Consider the following 22146-nt stretch of genomic DNA (forward strand, 5'->3'; position numbering starts at 1 on the left):
CTACCAATGAAAGGCAGTTTCCAGAAGACTTTACCACAATTTTTTCCTAGCCTCAGTTTTATGAAAAAACAGTGGTATCTCAAGGCCCACTTGTGTTCTAGTGATTGCACATGGATCTCCCACTCCAACGTGGAAAAGGGACAGCACCATACCCATGTACCCCTGTGCCCTCAACAGACCTCTTTCTAAGTGCAGGGATCTATGAGAGGGTGGAGAGTGAGCAATGTGCAGCCTGGGCCATGAGCAAGCCGGCTGGAACTGTGAGGAAGAATATGTGTATTTTCTCCAACTAACAAGCACTGAAGTTCAGGAATAACATTAATAGAGGCAGGAGCCATTTCCTCAGGAGCCCTCCCCGTGATGTGCAATCTGCATTAAAGAGGACTTTGAGTCTCTGCACGGATTGGTTGTGGCTCTCAACAAATCTTTAGAGCTGCTGCAAGGTTTCCGTCATAGACGGGGCGGTATGGGGATGAGACTAAGCATTACAGACTAACCGTGTCACTCTGCAGTAATTTCTATGGAAGGACAAAACCTAGCCCACAGGCACCACTATACTGTTACTGTGGGCAAAGACAGCCTTTTTAATGGCAACCACTGTCTCCGGCAAGGGAGAGTTTCTGAAAGATAAAAATACAGCCAACATTTAATGACTCTTCTGTACTGACATTGTGGAAGTGATACTCTTGAGTGAGCACCTACGGTGCTGGCTTTGCTGGAGTGGCGAATGGGTGCCTTGTCTGTGTGGTCAGGAACTGACTTCCTGCAATGCTCCAAAGAATTTTGAGGTAGACAGGATTTGACCATCATATGCTGCCCCTTTTAAGTCGGTGTTGGTGCCAGGCCACTGAGTGGGAAGGCAGCCCCACAGAGTCCATGGAACTGCATCTAAGGATGTTGCCTTGCCCTTTAAGATGACTGCACCATTGTCTGGAGGCTGAGGCTCTTTAACAGGACCCTGTGGCTCTCAAGCATGCTCTTGCCAGTAAGACTCAGAGTAACACTGGAGACCTTTTCAACAACACCTTTCTAAGGACTGACAGGTCCATTGCTGAACATGCTAATGGTCAATCATCCTGGGGCACATGATTTGCAAAATTTTAGTTCTAAGACCCCATTTACTAAGGTGTCGGGGGGCTCGCCCCTGTCTTGGGGTTGCCACCCCCATCCGTGGCCTAATTCGGCCCGTCTGGGCTTAGCGCTCAAAGTACACTGCCCCCCTCTTAGGGGAAATACAGCCCACTGGCCTAGTTTCAAAGTACAATGCCCCTCTCTTAGGGGAAATACGGCCCACTGGCCTAGTTCCAAAGTACGATGCCCCTCTCTTAGGGGAAATACGGCCCACTGGCCTAGTCTCAAAGTACAATGCCCCTCTCTTAGGGGAAATATGGCCCACTGGCCTAGGTCCAAAGTACGATGCCCCTCTCTTAGGGGAAATACGGCCCACTGGCCTAGTCCTCAGTTTGCAGGCCCAGAGGCCTAGTCCACCGTTCAGGGTTTGTTACCCCAGTCCCCACTTGCCAGGGTCTCGGGCAGCAGGGGTAGGGGGGTCCGGGCCCTCCCTCTCCACTGGACCCCGACCCAGGGCCCTAGTAGTTTCGGGTGGTTCCCACCTCTGGCTCGGTGGGGGCTCCTCCCCGCAACGCCCCGAGCCCTCAGGGGCTTCTACAGCTCCCTGCCCTGGGTCGCTTCCTACCCCTGCTCGCAGCCCGTCGCGATCCCACCTGTCGGCGTCGGTCGACGGGCTGTAGTGGTCCTCCCCCTGGCAGCCGCAGAGTTGGCGGAGTCCGGTCCGGCGCTCAGGTCACGGGTGGTCGGCCGGCGGCCCCGGCGTTGGGGCCGAGCCCGGCGGAGGCCCGGCAGCAGCACACTCAGCTCCCTTGGCGACTCCCTCTCTGGCCAGTGGTCGCTAGCTCCTGCTCGGGTCGCAGTCTGCCTCTTCTGAGCAGGCCAGCAGCCTTTTGTACCTTTGCTCCCTTTGGAGCATGCCCAGTAGGGCTGTGCGGGTAGGGCCCTCTCCGCCCCGTGCCCCAGGTGGTTCCCCTGGGCTTGAGTGCGGGGCGGAGCCGCCCCGTCACATAAGGGTATGTCTACACTTACACTTGGATCAGCAAAACTTCTGGGCTACGTCTACACTGGCCCCTTTTCCGGAAGGGGCATGTTAATTTCACCTATCGTAGTAGGGAAATCCACGGGGGATTTAAATATCCCCCGCGGCATTTAAATAAAAATGTCCGCCGCTTTTTTCCGGCTTTTAAAAAAGCCGGAAAAGAGCGTCTACACTGGCCCCGATCCTCCGGAAAAAGCGCCCTTTTCCGGAGGCTCTTATTCCTACTTTCAGTGTAGACGCTCTTTTCCGGCTTTTTTAAAAGCCGGAAAAAAGCGGCGGACATTTTTATTTAAATGCCGCGGGGGATATTTAAATCCCCCGCGGATTTCCCTACTACGATAGGTGAAATTAACATGCCCCTTCCGGAAAAGGGGCCAGTGTAGACGAGCCCCTGTGGTTCAGAGATGCTTAACCCCTCTTGCACAAACGACAAAGTTTTGCCGCAGCAAGTGGAAGTGTGGATGAGTGCTGCTTTGTTGGCGGAAGTACTCTCCTGCCACAAACAGCATTCATACAAGCTGACTTGTAGTGACCTAGCATTGTTGCTAAAACTGCATAGTGTAGACAAACGTTAAACTTTTCTTCTTGGTCACAGGTTTCCCACTCCTAACGTTCCCAAAAGAAGAATGCAGGGTATGTGTGTGAACTCTGTTTTGTTCTTCGTTGGGAGATATTAGCTTTTGGATGCAGCCTGCACATCCTTTTTCTCTGGCTGAATCTCAACAGTGATTAACACAGTCCTACGCATGATTTCAACTATCCCTGTGGGAAACAATCTCTCTGCTTTTTTGGCTGAAGATTACCATGATTGGAAACTATGTGGTATGCTTTTGGGGGGAGGACCTAGCATCTCAAAGAAGTAGGAGGACTTGGAGAGCTAAATGGTGTTTTTTCCAGGGGTTCTGACCCTTTGGCTTTTATTTTTTTAAGCTTTTTTGGATGTATGGGGAGGGAATGGTTGCCCCCTTCTGAAGACTGGTTTCTTTTCTTTGTTGGGACTCCTCTTCAGGGTCTCTCATCCCCAGGTGTGCTGCATGTCCATATGTATTTCTCTCAAGTTCCTGTGCTTGGTATCATATGTAGGGTCCTACCAATTTCACAGCTGTGAAAAACGCATCACAGAAATAAGCCCTTCCCCATGAAATATGATGTCTCCTTGTTTCTAGGACTACCCTATCTAAGGGGGCTCCCTTCCTCTGACCGCATGGGGGAAGGACAGGACCTGTCCCTCCCCTGCAAACTGTTCTGGCAGTGGGAGAGGGGACCACGCCAGATCCACCTTTGGGTGCTTCTCCCTGCTGCAGGAACATGTCTGAGATTGGGCAGCGGCCTGCAGCCGAAGGACACTTGTGGAGTTGGATCTTATCTAGGTAACTGGAGAGGAAGTGAATACTGCTCTTGGAAAGATGGAGAGGCAGAAACGCTGTTGGAAGCCTTGTCAGGTCACATGTGCATTTCAGAACCTGGAAAGGTGCTTTAGAACTTTTTTCTTTTGAGGTGGATTGAGTCAGGGAAAGAAATCTTAATACAAGAGGAGAGTCCAGTCTATTGAGTCCCAAATAACAGAGAACTGACATATTCTCACAGACATGTGGCCAGAGAAATCTCTGCAGTTGTAGGGAATATAGAGGCTCCAACAAGCTCTCTTAACTTTGAGTCCTTTTCTTAAGCAGGCCATGTCTACACAACTGATAAGATCCTAGCAGCTGCAGTCGATCTTCCAGGGCCCAAATGGGGTTTCGGGAAGAAGACTGGTAAGTATATGGGTTTGTTACAGTGGAATGAGGGAAGTACTTTTGGGAGGAATTTAGGGTGATTGTGCAGGACCACTTTGTCCTTATGAAATATTGTGTACGGAGGTTCTGTCATGAGTGCTCCTAACTCACCCACTCTTCTTGCAGAGGTAATTGCAACCAAAAAGGCAACCTTCATTGATAGATATAGAAGGAATCAGGTAGCTCATGGTTTGAAGGGCTTGCTTATAAGGACCCTGAGCACAAGGTTAAGGTCCCATGTGGGAACTGGGTCTCTTTGTGGTGGAAACATATTGTGTAGGCCCCGGAGGAACTTCTTGATGGACAGGTGAATAAGGATGGACTAACCCTGTAGTGGAGGATGTAGAGCTGCTATGGCGGCAAGATGTACTTTAATCAAGCTTAGTGACAGTCCTGTTTGATGTAGATGTAGCAGGTAAGTAAGTGTATATTAAACCCCAGTATCTGTTAGGGTGCACTTCTGTTTTGAGCACCACACAATTGAAGCAGTGCCATATTTGCTTGTATGTTTTATTGGTTGCATGCCTGCAGCATTTCACAAGGATTTGCTGCACTTCCTCGGAGTACTCCGTTTCTACTGGAGTCAGCCAGTTACCATCCATGCATGGAGATGGAGTGTAGGGATGGCTGCGAGGTGCATCTGCCCGTTCTGTTGTGTGAGCAGGGATCAGACTGGAGGGAGGCAGTATGGTGGACATACACTCATCTCCAGCAGGTAAGGATACCAGGTTTGCCTGGACCAACTCGGGGTTATGAGTATGACTTTGTGTTTGATCAGTGGAAACGGTGGAAATGCATATAGGAGGGGTGCTTCCCATTTTATGCTGAATGTGTCCCCTGAAAAGCAGGGACCTGTGCCTGCTATGAAGCAGTAATACAGGCACCTTGTATTTTCATGGGTGGCAAATAAGTCCACCACTGGGAATCCTCACCTCTGAAATAGATGGTTCAGTATCGTGGGGTTGATCTCCAACTTGTGATTCTGTGAGAAGTTTCTGCTGAGGCTCTCTGCAAGGACATTGTCTTTGCCTGGAAGGTAGGTTACGATCAGGCGTATGTTTTGCAGAATGCACCATTCCCACAATCGTACTGCTTCCTAACAGAACTGGTAAAATCAGGTTCCCCCTTGTTGACTGATATAATACATTGTTGTGACACTGTCAGTGTTTGTACTGTTTTGTTCTGGATCAGTGGGAAGAAATGTGCGCATGCATTGTGGACTGCCCTGAGTTCGAGGAAGTTGATATGTTTGCAGACCTCATCCTTGTCCCATTGAACTTGGACAATGTGCTTGACCAAATGGGCTCCCCAGCCCGTTAGCGAGGTGCCTGTCATGGAGCAGGATGGTAATGAATGGGATGCAGTAACCCGTTTTCATGGTTTCCAGCACCCACTTGTCAGTAGGGATGGTGTGCCACGCTGGACAGAATGCAGTTAGTCTGCTGCCAATGTTGTACAGGATTTGGACTGCTGCTTTGGAAATATCGGTGCTGTCTGACCCTCGACCAGACCTTCAAAATGTCTGGCACGATGTTGATGGCTGTTGTGCTGTCATCTGGTCAGAGGCCAGTCTGTGTCTGGTCTGTCTTGGGGCGACGCCTGTTGTTGTAATGTCTTGGTGGTTAAACGGACTTGGCTTGAACCTCTGTGTATACAACCTTAACTGTTTTTTTTAATTCACAGGTATGTGAATGTCCAGTGTTTTTAGTGTGGCTCAGGAATCCTTCAATGTATGGAGGGAAGCGTTGGTGGATTCTGCAAAGAGCTTCATACCTTCGAATGGGAGATCCTCAACTGTGGCTTGGACTTGCCTTGGAAAACTGGACAGCTGGAGCCACAAGGCATGACTCATTACAATTACTGAGGCTAGGGACCTTGAGGCTGTATCCACCAATCTAGAGCAGCCTGGAGAGCCGTTCTGGAGATCAGTGCTCCTTCACTGATGTGTGCCTTGAACTATTCATTTTTATTGTCAGGAAAGTACACAATAAATACTGAAAGCTGGTCTAATATGTGGTGTGTGTATTTTGCAAGGAGAGTGACATAATTTGTGATTGAGCTGAAGGCTGGCTGATGACTATGCCTTCCTGCCCATGAGATCCAGCCATTTGCAGTCCTTGTTGTATGGGACTGTCCACATGGCCTGCTGGCCTCTCTTATTGACTGCCTCCACCACTAATGAGTTTGGGATGGGTTGTGAAAATAAGAAGTAGGAACCTTTTGGGGTGACATAATACTTGCAGTCCGATCTTTTGCAAGTTGGGGGAATTGTTGCTGGTGTCTGCCATTTGGTTTTGGCAGGATCCATGAGTGCTTTATTCATCAGGATCGCTAGCTTGGCATAAGGAGAGGCATGCAAGATGTTCGTCAACTTATGCTGGGTCTCAGGTAAAGCTGAAAGGGATATTTTTAGTGTGTCTGTCACACATTTAAAAACTTCCTGAAATGATTTGAAATCATCCCCTACGTTTGGTGGTGGGGGCACAATTATATCATCCAGAGGCGAGGATGAAAGATGTGTAGGCAGGGGCAAATCTATTGTTTGCTCTGCTCCTGTGATGTCCACCTCCTCTTCCTCTTGTGAGTAGCATGATGGATCAGGCGACTGGCCGGGGGGACTTGAGCATTAGGAGCCTGTGGTAACTGCAGCGCTTGTTGCACTCTGTGTGCCACCCATGGATCCCAGTATGGCCAGTTAGTTGGTATGGGTGGCGGTAGCCGTTGTGATTGTTGCCACTGTTGCACCTGCTGTGTTGGCTTGATCGACAAGCTTCTGGGTGTGTCTGAATCACTTCCTCATCATCACTCAGTAAAGGTGGTGCCGCAGCAGGTGTTGTAGAGAAACTGAACCTTGAGGTACTGGGGGTATCATCTGTCCCAAAGAGTGGCATTCCTGGTACCGGAGCTACATTCAGCTCCACTGTGCTGATAAACTGAGGCAGTGGAGGTGGAGGGAACGGGATGGCCACTGCAGGCATTTGCATTATCGGCACCAGCAGTGAAGCTCTAACTGGTGCTGGCTGTTTGTTATGCGCGTTTGCGTGCTCCCTCAGTGCCAGCAGCCCTATGGGGTTTTAATAGCCATGCTTGGTGCCGGAGCTGATCGTGGTCTTGCCAGTGCTGCTTTTTTGCGCTGCTGGCCTTTTTGCTGGTGCCGTTGTGGAGCTCTTATGTTTCGGCTCCGAGGTCAGCTTGGCGGATGAAGGGCGGGCCTTCTCTTTGGGGTTGTAATTTTCCTTGGTGCCAGCCCAGTACACTGTCTGTTTCTCCGGTGCCTTAGCTCAACCGACGTGGAGACAGACTTTTAAATTTGCGATTGCGTCCTCACTGGGGAGTTGGACCCCGAGGAAGAATGGGACCTCTTCTTGCGCAGTTAAGCCCTTTCCTGGTCCCTAGGGCTCAACCTGTAGAAAGCCCCTCTATCAGATGCTGCCCCAGGCGACACATACCTGGGTAGTGTGGTATGAGGTGGGTCTGAGGCAGACTGTGATGATTTCTCCAGCATGATCATTTTAAACTGGAGATCTCTAGCTTTCCTTGTTCTGCTGGTTAACTTTTGAGAGTGAGAGCACTGTTCAGTATGGTGCAGCTGATAAACTCCAAGTGTCCATCCGATATTGAAATTGACAGCCTGCTGCTCTTGTACTATTAAAGTTCTGGAGAGCCAGGCATGTCCCAAGGCGCAATCTGTTTAAGGCAGTCACTGAAGAGTGGGACCAGAACTCTACATGTGGTGTAATAACCGCAGTTTAGCAACGAAGAAACAATATTTTGTTTTGCTTTTTTGTTTTATTTTAACTATTGAGAAAAAACAAATAAGCCATGGGTGAAGCGTTGTAAGTCAGGGGCATCATAACTCAAACTCTCATTTATGATAGGCGCTATGCGCTGTCATAAATGTGGGCTGAGGATGTAAGCTGGGGGTTTTCAGCCCCTTCTGTACTTACAATCATTTTTGTAAGTGCAGGGGGTCGAAATTCAGGGGGTCGGAACTCGGGTGGTCACAAGTCGGGGACCTCCTGTACTAATATTACTATTAACAATGTAATCTGAGGACAACTACTCTGCTGTGACCGAAGCCGGTGGTGGTCAGAAAGGAACTGAGGAGGTGCTTGGCTGCTCATGCGGGATAGCCGTTTCAAATGTTGCACACCGGCATTCCATGTGCACAGCCAATGGGGGGGACCACTGTCGAAAGTGTCTGACAAGAGGTGCAGTGGCACAGGTGCACCTAAAGGTGGAGCACCCATGGGGACACTTCTCAAACATGAGAGTACCACCATCTCCACATTCACTCAGTGTTTGAGTCTGATAAAAAGAGGGTTAATTAGAGACCTATGATTTAGGAGTTTTGCAAAGTGAACATCTGTTCCCTAAGAACTAGGCTTAAAATCAACTCACTAAACATAGCTCAGCTACAATGCTACTTTCCTGGCTTGCCAGGCAACACACATGGGATACTATACAAAAGCAGGAAGAGTTGTGCTTAGGACCCAGGCTGCTTTTTTTAACAGTTTATAAGCAAAATTCTGCAAGGAGAACACTTCAGAGGCTTCTAATTAAAAACACTGGAAATGATTTTTATTTTGAAGTAATATTTCTTAAATACAATTAAATATGCTCAAAACATTCCCAATCAGAAAACAAAAAAGCAGCTTGCCTATAGTCTCTTAGGCCACTGAGAAAGCTTCCATTTTATTACTTACGGTTCTTAACATTTAATGTCACTGTTTATTACATAAAGCAAACCCATTCTAGGAATGCATTCTGTTTATGTAAATAATCCAGTCTGGGTTCCGCAAAGGCCTCAAAAGGAGAAAGATACTCAAATCCATTTGAAATTCAACAGATTTGGACATAAAACTCCATCTCACCTGAAGTGTTTGGAACAATACAGTCCACCGTTGCTTGGCCAGTCAGATATACACCGTGTTCTCACTGATTTGCACAGTTCCTATGGCTTAGTGTTCACATCAGTGACAGCTCATCTTCTCAAGGCTTGCACTGGCTTTCTTTACTAATGTATTTGAAGGAAAATCATTTTAAAGTTTGCATTAATTTGTGGTAATTTTTGTGTTCAGCAATCAAATCTGCACTTTTCCTCTTTAAATGGGAATGTAATTAATTCTACTTGTTCAACGATTAATTAGTTCAGAGTCTTCTTCCTTTTGTATTGAATTTGACTACTGATAGTTTTCCATATGAAGGGGAATGGTGTCCGGAGTACAACACATTTTCCAGTCACTCTGTATAAAACCCTTTCCAAACCCAGTTTGCACAATATCATATGGTTTGCTGCATAAGAGAATTATACTCTTCTACCAGTTTCTTCTTCTCATTTAATTTTTCCAGTACTGCATCCATTAAATACGAAGCAAAAGGAAACTGAAAGAGAAACACACAAAAATGATTACTGAACTCTATTTTTTTCAGTTAAAAAATGTAAACTAAATATCCTTAAGCCATTTCATTTCATTTATTTTTGACAACTGGCACCCACTTGCACACATCTGATCTTTTAAAACTGATCTGCCTGGTTAGTGTGTGTAACTTTGTTCTTTATCATAAAGATGATAAAAGAGCAAAGTAAAATGAAAAAAGATAAACGCCTTATTGAACAATTCATGGTTTACTGACCATGTTAATGATGTAATCTACAATACTAGCAGCTCTGTCATTTATCTTCAATCAGCTAATCAATATGAGGTTACAGTCATCTCTAGGGCACATATAAATAGAAGTAGTACTGTATGTTCACTACACTCGAGAGAGTGAGGCAGAACTATGAATATAGCTTCCTGTGCTGCTGCTAAATGGCTTAAGAGTGTACAGTGACACTTCTGTGAATAAATGCAGAAAAAAAATCTCCATTGATCAGGGTATTGCAGAGAAGTCTGTTACTCTAAGCAGAATGGGAATTTTACGAAAAGCTGAGTTTACACATTTTACAGAATTGTAGATTCACTCTTGTATTTACTTTTAAACCCGGCTTTTGTAGCATGTCGTTTGGATTTTTTTTATGTGCACCATATTGTACCTATAGCCCTAGGCAGAATCCGCTGCCAGCATAATCCAAATGTTAAAGTGCAGGGTAGTGGGGAGTCCATCAGGAGGTGGTACACCAACTCCACTCAGTTACCCATTGCCCCCAACAGTGAGCAGTGCTGGGTGAGGCTCAGAGATTGCACTTTTAGTTCACGTTTTGGAAATCCTTTCCAGCAGATGTTCCAGGGATAACATAAGGCTGCCCTTCCTGGAAGAAAGGAGTGGTGGCTTTTGATGGGGAGGTGAATCCTAATGGAAAAGAAGCAGTTGCATCCTGTGCCAGAAGAAGGAAAGATAATTTGGTCCCCAACCATGTTCTCAGGAAGAACCAAGCCAAATAGTCATTGTCGTGGATATATATGTAAAATCATTGAGGGGAGAAATCAGTTCTCCCTGGGGTTTAGAAGATAACCATCCCAGTGTTTTTATAATTCCTCATTCCATCTCTATTGTTTGATAATACATTGCCTCTGTTCTGAATTTATTTTTTCACTGCCATATCTTCCTCTCTTCCCATTATGTCTGCTGGGCTTTAAAGACTATTCTGGGTTGATATTATTTATGCCAGATAGTGAAAGAGGACACTGAACAAGCTGAATCATTGGAGAGTTCTTGTTGTTCACATTTTTCATGATTAAAATGTTACAAGAAATTATTTATAAAAATGATAGAGGGTAAAATCCTGACCTTATCCATAGGGGCTGTGCATGAAGGGGTGGGTCAAGTATTACGCTGTACCCTACAGTCACTCTGCATTTACAGGAAAAACTATATAATCCTCCTCCGAGTAAGAACAGTATGCGCACAGGGCTAGCACTTGCCAGCTGAACATGTCCTCCAGCACATAGTCTGTATCCCCTAGGTCTACGATGTGGAATTGTGGAGCTAGCTGAGTACATCTAACCCTTGAGAGTTTGGGGCACTACTATACTCTTGTGTGAGGATCAAACTAGTGATCACAGTGTTGGTATTACAGATGCATGTGCTCAACTCAAATCCCTCAAAGATACTGTAATCTGCTGCCTGTTTCCCTTAGCTAGGAAGTTCACTGCCATGCCCGGGTTCTTCCAAGCTATTGTTTACTTTCAAACACACAGGCTACGTCTACACTTGCAGGTTCTTGCGCAAGAATCTGCAGTGTCCCCACGCTGCCCGCCCGCTCTTCCGCAAGAACATTTACAGTACGGCGTGGTAAGAGAGGGCTTCTTGCGCAAGAGTTACGCTCTTTTCTTACAGGTATAAGCTCTCTTGTGCAAGAGCTCTTGCACAAGAGGGCAGTGTGGACGTGCGGCAGGGGTTACTTGCGCAAGAAAGCCCTATGGCTAAAATGGTCATCAGAGCCTTCTTGTGCAAGAGAGTGTCCACACTGCCATGGATGCTCTTGCACAAAAGCACATCTCACTCACAGCAGTGTGGACGCGTTCTTGCACAAGACTTCTTGCACAAGAACCCTTGCACAAGATGTTCTTGCGCAAGAAGCCGCTAGTGTAGACTTAGCCTTAGGCAGGACATCTAAACAGAGCAATTCCTCCATTAGAGGGTACCGCACCCAGACTTTTTCTCACTTGTCCCTGCTTCCCCTTCAGTTCCCTGCTTCAGGGACCCATCATCCTCCTGCAACACTCTCCCCAGCTGAGTTGGCTCTCAGCACATTACAGGGATCACTTGACCCCTTCCCAGCTGGGTCTGATAATCAAATAGAGCTGACTGGCCCCAGGCCTCAGACACTTAAAGAGACAGGCCACCCTTTTGCAGTTACTTTCTACTGTGCTAGAAAATTACTGACTTCAGTATGATGTTCACAGTGTAACTGCTCTTTTTCATTGTCTAAATATATTTTGTCATCATTACTACAAAGTCTTGCAAATGTTCTTTTTCACTAGCTTGATTCCCTTCATTTTTTATTTATTATATATTTTTTTCATAATGAAGTGCTTTGAATGAATGTATTATTGCTCTGCTGTCTTGGGTTCATATAATTCTATATTGTATTTTGCTGTTCACTATTTTTGCAGCGAACTTTGCAAAGATCTTTTGGCTTTCTATCTAAATTATTCAGTCAAATCACAAGCTGAATATTGTAGTATTCTTTCACGTTTAGGACAAATATTTGTGTTTTTTATGAGATTCTTTTTATACATACATAGCCAACATTGTATCTCTATAGTCTTCAGATTTACTCTTCTAGATGGCTTTGTAAATGTGTTGGGATATTTATGTTCCTGTTTAGGATTTCAGAACAGTTGATACCGAAGCCAATCTAAAGAATCCATCCCAGATTTTAAACTGTCCAAAGCTTTGAGTCAATTCACAAAGCTGTGTGAATTTAATTAGCTCGTTGCATACAGCTACACTACATAGACATGTTCAGTACAGTGGACAGTTATGTATTGTAGTATTGAATATGCCTTTAGTCAGGTGGCTCCTAAAAATCTGGAACACAACCAGTTTTCTGAAAGGTAACGAGTAATAATAGACACCATCAAGTGTAATTTAAAATAGCATTCAAGGGAAGTGAATTTTAATAGAGTTGCATATATTCAGATAATCTGAGAAAGCAACAGCAATCTACCTTTTTTTACATGTTTTACCATATTTCCAATTTTTCACTGTTGAAATAGAAAATATATAAAGATAGGCTGAATGCTTTGTGCAGATGTCAACAAGATAGCTAGTCATCTTGGATACATTGTCCACTGGGAGGGAGCATGGCTTAATAGAGCACAAGCCTCAGAGTCAGGTGTGCTGGGTTCTATTCCCACCTTCCTGACAGACTCACTATGACCTTGGGCAAGATAGTACCTGTCTTTCAGATTTCCCCCTCTGTAATAGTGGTGATAATATTTATCTGCCTCGTGGGGTGTTATGAAGCTCTAGTAATTTGTATTTTGAAAAGGCTTTGAGATCCTTAGAAAAAGATAGAAATTCAGAATGTTGTTTGTTGTTATTATTCTAATGAGGAACTACATTCCAATTCATAGTGTATCAACTACCCAAAACATCCACATCACAGACTTATTATTTTACTTAACAGTGAATTACAAATTGATACAGAAATTAAGTTGTTTAATTCTTTTCTAATATTTTTGGAGTGCATGCAAGAATGACTACAACTACAGTTAATTCACCCATAGCGGTGACTAGTGCAATAGCTTTTTTTTTCTGTGAATAGATTGCTTTTAACTTCAGAGCAGCAGCATCTTGAAGTAGGTAAATTGAAAATTCAACAGAGACTGAAACTTGAGAAGAGGAGGAAGAAATTGCATTTGAAGCTTCTAATTTCAGCAGAGGCTAGACTTGAATATTCTTCACTTCAACTTAAATGAATTAATTGTAAAAGCTCAGTGGGACCGTAATCTAAAAATGCATCACTCTATTACTGTTCCTTGGCCATACTGATTTGTGAAGGCTTGTGTGACTAACAAATTCCCTTCTGTATATTTGTTGTCCACTTCTAGCATGGGTTGGAAGATTTGCTAATGAATCCAACTTTTACTCAGCCCATTTTATTCAATGTAATGTATTATTATTACTACTCATCCTGTAAAATCATACATTTAAAGCATTCCAAACTACAACCTAAAGGACAGAGTTCCCACTGTATAATTGCAAGAACTACGCAAACATGGATGTTTGGCTTGGTGGCCCAACACAAAAGTACTGGCTTTAGATGCAGACCATTGTGTCTGTTCTAGAGACTTAGCTTTTTAAAGGACAGGATTCTTGAAACTGTAGTCCCCGGCTTAAAATGAGAGCGTGGATGGTGACATAGGAGGTATTTTGTATGATTGATCAAGTGACAGAAAGGCCTGCTAGGGAAGAGGGAGAAAATAAAAGACAGATCCTGTCTTAGGTTCTCCACCCCTACCCTAGGGAGAGGTCTGTAGAAACCTGGAGACAAGGTATGGAGGGGAAGGAGTTTCCATATATATTACAAAGACTGGAATGCAATTTCTATATTAATAAAGAAGTCCCAAGCAGGGTACATTTTATTATGGAGCTCTTGTTGGATTGGCCATGATTACCCCAGAGGCACAACTGATAAAGAATCAGTTAAGCCAACCTTTTAACAGGCTCCAAGGCTTGAAAGATTTTGGCAATCTACTTGTGCCTTGTTAAAAATTTATCTTGGAGGCTTGGCTTGAAGGACTGATTTGGAGTGAGGCCAATGTGTTTTTATACAAAAAAAATTTGTATTGTTCTAAGGTAATATTACTACGATCCACCAGGATGAAGTCTTTGTGAGGTACAGGAAAACTTTTAACTAATAGAAATGAAGGCCAGATATTAATCTGGCTAAATGAAGTTTTCAAAAACTGTGGATTTAAGAGACAAATCTAGTACCCTATACCTAGTTCATGTGGCTGGCATAGGCATCGGAGATATGAGACGAGAAGTCGGGAAAGAATCTTCCTTTCATGTGACACACTGGAGGTGTAGACATGTCTAATGGCTGGAATGGCCTACTCTGGTTGGTACATGCCCCACTTCCCAGCAGGGAAGAGCTAGAGGTTGTGAACTCTAATGGATTCCCATTGCTACTTCTCGCATGCCCCACTTGCTATACATAGCCTCTCTGAAATCTCCAGGCTGGGAAATGCACCTCTAGGATGCCTCTTGACATACATCACCCCCTTGTGCCACAGAAACCCATTAATTTCACCTTCTTCTATTTTAATACAAAGGATTGGGTTTAGGGTGTTAAATTTTCAGTGATGAGGTTCAATCCACTGGGATTTCATGCATGAATACACAGATCATCAAAATGACCTATTTGGCCATTCAAAATGTAGCTTTAGACAATATGTGTTCATAAATATCATGGCAGAATTCCCAACTCAGCTATTTCCTTCGATAATACAATTCTTATTTGAATAATATTTTGAAAAGGAAACTTCTCTGCTTAAGAGTGTACAGGGGAAGCTCTTCATGTGTTTTTATAATGGATAATACAGTGAGGCCTCGATTCTGACTTGAGCCTCTGGATGCTACCATAATATACTTATTAATCATAGAATCAGTGAGACGTTTCTGAAGCAAGCATGAATGTAAACTTTTTCACGTCATATCAGTACTGGAAATAGGAGTGTAGGCAAAGTGTAAAAGAGAAGTGTGCTATAGTAGTTTATGATTGCACTCTAGGGGAAATCTATAAAATGACATTAAAAGCAACTAGTGCATCCCCCAGTCTCCCCCAAAATTTCTAATGCAGCAGTAAAACAGCATATGTCAGTAATAAAAATAAAATGTCTATGACATTTTAAATGTTATCGTACTGTCACAGTGGAATAAAATTAGCTTGAAAAATGATCTAAAGGGATATCATGCAGTTCATTATGTATAACAGCAACAGCAGCAGTTTCCCAGTGTTCATAAAGGTTTCTCCATTAAATTTACCTCCAGTCAATAATTAGGAGTCCACAAATAAACCTAGGCAATTAAATCAATACTGCTGGGCAATTATGTTCCAGAGTCCTGGCTCAATGGCACAAAAAGACACTATATCAAACTGTAGTGATCTGATGTAATTTTCTGCAGGACAGAAGTGCAGAGGCTTGAGATGCCACATCACAGATGTATATGTGTACACAGAATACAAATTTATCTCACCCTACAAAGCCTACATTTTATTCTGATTAGAGTGCAGACAAAAATTTCCCATTTTTTCACGGTTAGATTGAGCATTTTGGGTGAGAATTTTTAGATACATGTATTAAAAAGAAACACAATATCCACCTAAGCACAAGATGTGACTTGAAAATTTAAAGGATGTATCATCCTCTGTGGGCTACTCCCATGTTACAACAGGAAAATCCAGGATTTCCATTCAGAGTTTTCTTCACATCCATCTATTGCAGATATTATTTAATCCCTACACAGCAGCTGAAGCAGATCTTGACCCGCAAACCAGCCAATCTCCTGGTTTCATCCAGGTTCTTCCCAAAAAAATTTCCATGGAATTTGGGCTGCCACATGTCTCCTGTGCCCTTAAAATGTCTGCCAGGGAAAAGGGAGCAGGGATGCCTCACAGCACACAGAGCGGAAGAAGGTAAGTTAATGATGATAGAATCTCCATTAACTTACTCATTAAATTCCCATGAGTTAGAGACAAGGAAAGCGATACTGCTGAAAGCAAGGAACCCCGGCTCCTTCCCTAGCTGAAGCTCCCAGTCCCCTTGAAACCTAAAGAGAGGAGATATGTGGTCACAAAAATAACACTCTCCTCATCCTCAATGCACTAGGTTTCATACCCTCTGCTTGTGGTGGTGATGGGGATGATATGAGCCTCAATCTTTTATTTAGTTTATTTTTATGATCTGCCAGGTGCAAAAGAAAAAATCAAGTCTAAATTAAGAAAAAATATAGAGCATGATCCTGACTGTGCAGGTTTCTAAATTGTCCCGAGTATGAACCAAGCACATCATTTATTCCTCCAACTTACTAAAGTCTATGCAGAACATTTCTCAGATCCACAGGAAATATAGGGCTAAAACTGTTAATGCTGTTGTTTCCATTTTGCATATAGCACTAAAACTATTTAAATGAAACTGCACTGCTTGTGGTAAGGCTGAGGCAACTTAATAGGTATTTCAGTCTCCTCTGTTGTAGCAATTAAGCTGTCCTGATCCTATAATCTTTTGATAGTGAATGAAGAAAAACAATCACTATTTTAATTCAGATCATGGGATTTAATCTTGACACTGAAATATTTTTATTTTCAATAATTATTATTTGCTCTTTAGAAATGAGTAGCCTCTGAAATGGCTTTCAAAATATTTTACATTATTTACTTTCTTATTAGAAATGAAGTCTTGTATACAGCTTATGCAAACACATGAGTACATACACATTTACATTTATAAATCAAATGTTATTTTATTTCAGATATTAAGCACACATAATCACAATTCAGAAGGTAACTAAAATATAATGAAAAAGTTTCAAGATCCAGTGGATGTTGTCAGTGATGTCCAAAGAACTGACTATGACTAGAAAAGCAGGGCTCTCACCTGCCAATAAACTGCCCTTGATCACTTATAAGAGGGGAGCATCCCAGCAGACAGTGTGTGTATTAAAAAAAAAGACTTGAAAGAGAAGAAAAAGTATCACACAGGTCACAGCGGCAGTCTCAGAGGACCCCTCAGGGATTTCAACTAGTCTCAGCCTTGTCATCCTCTATGCAGCCTTCCACTCTGCCTAGAAAATGTCGATAGGAAAATGTTTGAGGGGCCTCTAGTGGAAATTTTTTCATTCTTTCTGCATTGACAGGATGCCAAATCAATATTTACTTCCCACTAACAAGCTGCTCGAGGTCTCAGTAGAAAATATTGTAGAGAATGCGGGAAGACACGGTAATAAACAGCTGTCTGGCTGTGAGGAAAACATGAATTGACTGGAAACAGGTCCATAGTAAAAGGTCACTGAAACCCATGAACTCCTCAGGTGTCCATATCAACTACTGACTTTAAAGGCACATAATAAAAAATCTCTTTTTCCTAAGAGGTATAAAAGAATGGATTCTTTTCACTCTAGTAAGCATACAGACTGACTCAATAATTTAATTAATACATTTGTGAAGATCTATGCTAGTTTTCTACAGATTCTTTTCATCTGATAAGTTAGCTAGTATAAATATGTGTTATCTTCACCTCTGTCTCATGTAATGCCTCATAGCTAATGAGAAGCAGAAAAAAATGCAAGAAAATAGCATGAATTAATACTATTAAAGAAATTAAAGAAATACAATTAGAGTATAGAGTTTTAATTCTTTAAGTGGATAAATAACATTTATTACCTGTCCCTCCAGAAGTTTCTGTATGTAACACAGCCATTCCTTATCCTTTTCAACTTCCATTTTAGCCCTTTCTGTTTCCTAAACATAGAATAAATGATTACAGGAATGATTACATAGTCTTTTGCTACTATTATACTCGCAGAAGATACTAGAAAGTAACTGACAACTATAACTGTATTTTGCACACCAACTTAGTAATTGTATGTGTAAATTGGGATAATACTTTGAAAACTGCTTGTCTAAACTGGATCTGAATAATCTTTGAGGGCTTCTATTGCATTTACAGAACCCTTTACTGGCATGTGCAGTTGGATAACGGCACGCCCTATTCTTTGAAATACCCTTGGGTGTGTGTGTGAATGAATTTATGTGCAAAGTTTACAGGTGCAACTGAGGAAATGACTTTTGACATTTGGAATTTATACACAACTTAATAAAATAAAATATGTGTGTAATGTATATGTACAAGTATATCAAAGGTTGGATTTGCTCTTTGTGTGTGTGTATGTGTTAAACACTCACAATATACATTATATCAAAAATATAGGACCTTATTCTGATCTCAGTTACACAGAAGTAAATAAGGAGTAACTTAATTGGAATCAATAAATCAAGAGAGGTGTAAAAGTGATGTTAGTGAAGTAGAAATTAAATCTACAATGCACTTGTGTGTATGCGCTCTCTCTCTCTCTCACACACACACACACACACACACACACACACACACACACACACACACACACACACACACACACACAGCAAATGCTTACAAAGTGTGCAATATACCCTTAGTGGCTTCTACAACGTGGAGTGCTAGCAGAACTAATCGTAGTCTGTTGTGACAATGTGAAAGTATTATTACTACTAGTCAACATTTTGTAATAACAGCATACACACTTCATATTTGTATTATCAGTCTATATCCTTTTTATTCACTGTCAAGCTTTATTTCAGCTTGATCAATTAAGAAAACATTATATTTATCACAGAGAGTTGTGATTATGTCATCAAATAGTCTGCCATAGAAATATATGATAGGCTCAAGAAAGAAAAGCAACAGGCTTGCTAATAGAAAACACCTGTTTAATAGAATAACTGTAATAGTTACCAAAATTAGAGAAAGCATGCACAAATAAACTAATTTTGATATGACATGATGCATTCCAAATTGCTTCATTAGTACTGAAATTCACTTTCAAAATGACATTATCAAATTTCCTTGTGAAAATGGAAATTAATAAGGATTTTTAAATAATTAAAATATCTACATCCTCATGTTCAAATCAGTACATTTATTTTTAATTTATGCATTTACAACTGTGTCTATTATTCACCCATTTCACCTTTATTCTGCAGTTTCCTTTTGCTTAGGCTGTGAATGCTCCAAGGAAAGCACTGTCCTTCTGTTATCTCTTTATACGAGAGACACTGATACATGACTAGGAGATCTTAGGTGTTGTTTATTATTATAACTTCTGAAATAACATGGTAGGCCACATCTTCAGTTGATGAAAATTGTAGTAGTTCCACTAATTTATGTGGAGCTGCGCCAATTAACACCAGCTATTCTAAAATAGCCCTTAAAATAGCTTACCTCGTCGTCTTCAGTATTTAGCATCTCTGCTAGATCAGTCTTTGAAATATTAAGGATAGATGCTGCCAAGGACTGGGCTCGGTGGACTGACTCTTTGGAAAGATACCTGTTGCATTCTTTCTCTTCTCTTATTTTTTTAGAATGTCTGATTCGCATTCTCATCTCCTGTACATTACGCTGTAACTCTCTGGTTAAGGCCTAGAATGTAAGAGAGAGATAAATTCACTGCTGTAGTTTTATAAAAGTGCAAATGCTACGATTGTAAGCTCCTTGGGACAGATACTCCTTTTCATTTTTGGTCACTGTTTAATTAGTAAAATCTGGAAAAAAAAAGAAGAAGCAGATGCAATGTGGAAATCAAACTAAACTTAGTCTAATTTAGTCATTCCATTCCATTCTTGTTGTTCACTGTATCTACACAAAACCCCCCTAAAACAAAAACCCACACATCTGACATCACTCCCGTTAACATAAAGCATATTCATAAAGCCTGCAAAGAGACTGCTATACATACCATTGATTTAATTGTCTTCCCCTTTTCAGATACAATGGAACAAAATCACCCTTAGAGTAACTTCACTGATCTCAATGATACACCAGGACTGGATTTGTCCTCTGTTTTCAAGCAATGGTTGTCTTTTTGTCCACAAGTGGACACTATGTTTCCCACAATGTGACCACAATGAAACATCACTCAAATTGTGTTTACTAATTCCTTCCTTCTTTATTCATTTCTCCAACCCTTAGCCACCAGCAATAGGATTATAGTAGTAGTGATTAGTAGTCTCCTAATTAGTGGCCACAAATTTATGAGCATATTTAAGCAAAGAGCAGACCCTCACTTACATGCTCCCCTCAATCTGGTGACTGTACATGATGGTCCATCCTGCACATTTTTATAGTCAAGATTTAAACTGGGATTTGTGATTTATATACCTCTGACTGATCACCTGGACTGAGTCAAGCCATCCCAGAAGGGGTACAGAGTCTCAGGTGGAAGGGGCGTGGCCGGGGCAGATAGTGCACCATGCTGTCCCCTCGTAGCCTTCAGTGCTGCTTGGAGCACCCCCTCCCCATCTCTTAGAGCTTCCAGAGCAGCCGTGCAGCACCCTGACAGCAATTTAAAGGGTCCAGGGCTCCAGATGCCAGCTGTGGCCAGAGCCCTGGGACCTTTAGACTCACTGGGCCCTGAGGCAGTTTCCCCCTTTACCTGCCCCCCATTGGCAGGCCTGGCTCTAGACATCTATTTTCTGTTTCTGAGAACAGTAGAACTAGTTAGAACTAGAGTAGGATGCCTGATTCTGACAAGGTAGTATTAAAAGAAAACAAAAAACAAACAGGATTTTATTGTGCTCATCCTGGAATGTAGCATTCAATTCATATATACCAGAAAGATGTTGACAAATTGAAGGGAATTCAAAGAAGAGCAGACCATGGCTAACTAAGCGAGATATGCTTTAGAGGAGTAGCCGTGTTAGTCTGTTTCTCAAAAATAACAAGGAATCCTCAGATCACATGCATCTGACGAAGTAGGCTCTAGCCCATGAAAGCTTATACCCAAATAAATTTGCTAGTCTTTATGGTGCCACAGGACTCCTTTTTTTAAAGTTTCATATACTATTTTAAACATGCAAATAGTTTAATATAAGTGGCAACAAGAAATAGGAGTTATTTAGGGTACACAAAAGGGGTTACTAGTTAGGAACTGAAAAAGGGAAATTTTGGAGGTGATAATCAGGGAGAGCTTCATGACAGCAAGACATATAGTATTCATTTTTGAAATTACACTCCCTAAGTGACATGGACAGGGTGTGAGCCCCATATATAAAGCAACACAACACACAAGAAAGTGTACAGCAAGAGACACACTGCAGTGACCAGGAGATGTCCTCATTGACCCAATAGGTGTTTTCCACCTCTAAACTTTTCTGATTCAATGAAATAGCAGCCCAGATCACTACCACTAAGTCACCAAACTGAAAAGATGAGTGATTTTTTTTTTAAGTGTGACACATTCAATTCATCAGAGGAAGAGAAAAATGCTGGCTGGGGAGAGTTGAGAGAACAGTGGTAGCTCATTGTCAGAAGATCCACCTAGTATACTAAGTAGTACCAGGAACCAAAAATTAGGACAACAACATACTTAGAGTAAGGGTTTTCCTCTGATCAATCATATCCAAGATTATTTCTGATAAACTATCTTTGCCCAATAGCTGATAAATTCCTGAAAATTCTTTCCATATTCAAAGCTAACAAACACTGAATGCCTTCATCTCATATAAAATTGATTGCAGTATTATGAAATCTGTTTTACTAGCATTTTGGTTGAAGTACTCTTCAGCCTTCAGTGTAATCAAAACACTGCTAATGTATTTGAAAAAAAAACTTAACAGATTTCTCTGATCCCAAGATCTATTCATTATCTTCCTGTTACTTTCACATATTAATATTGTGATACAACTAGTTAAACCAGCATTTCCCCAACACAGATTCTGAAGGTACATTCCAAAGGCATGGTGGAGTATAAAATACAGACACTGCATGCCCAGTTAGCATGGATATAAACAGTGAGTAGAATAAAGCGGAGTGCCTTACACACCTGAACCCTAGCTCTCTGCATGCCCAAGCACTGCTTCACATGTTTACGTATCCAATTTTTAGCAGACTAGCTGCCTGCTGCTGGAGCCTCTCCTCATCACAATCTAGTAAAGTCTCTAGCAGCTGGAAGAGGTAGTAGGGAACAGCTCTAGTCATTCTTTCACTGCCAGCTGCAGTTCACATCACAGTGACAAGTGTGGATGCAGCCCGCTTACATGCGTAGTGCTTG

The 22146-nt window shown here is 42.3% G+C and overlaps 1 protein-coding gene across 5 annotated transcripts in view; it reads right to left on the reverse strand.

Moving 5' to 3' along the window:
* Positions 1 to 8280: 8280 nt before the first annotated feature.
* Positions 8281 to 22146, reverse strand: part of CNTLN (centlein) — a 342196-nt gene continuing 328330 nt past the window's right edge. For 2 of the 5 annotated variants that reach the window (XM_075931519.1, XM_075931523.1), the window contains 3 exons: positions 19320 to 19517; positions 17726 to 17803; positions 8284 to 9270 (listed from right to left, as the gene is read on the reverse strand). In XM_075931519.1, coding sequence (XP_075787634.1) covers positions 9169 to 9270; positions 17726 to 17803; positions 19320 to 19517 — 378 coding nt within the window. In that variant the 3' untranslated portion in view covers positions 8284 to 9168. Of the gene's footprint in view, positions 9271 to 9317; positions 17128 to 17725; positions 17804 to 19319; positions 19518 to 22146 lie in introns of those variants that run through there. The other 3 variants (XM_075931520.1, XM_075931522.1, XM_075931521.1) reach the window with 3 other exon arrangements.

This window comes from Pelodiscus sinensis, chromosome 6 (assembly GCF_049634645.1).
Source record: "Pelodiscus sinensis isolate JC-2024 chromosome 6, ASM4963464v1, whole genome shotgun sequence".
Lineage (NCBI taxonomy): Eukaryota > Metazoa > Chordata > Testudines > Trionychidae > Pelodiscus > Pelodiscus sinensis.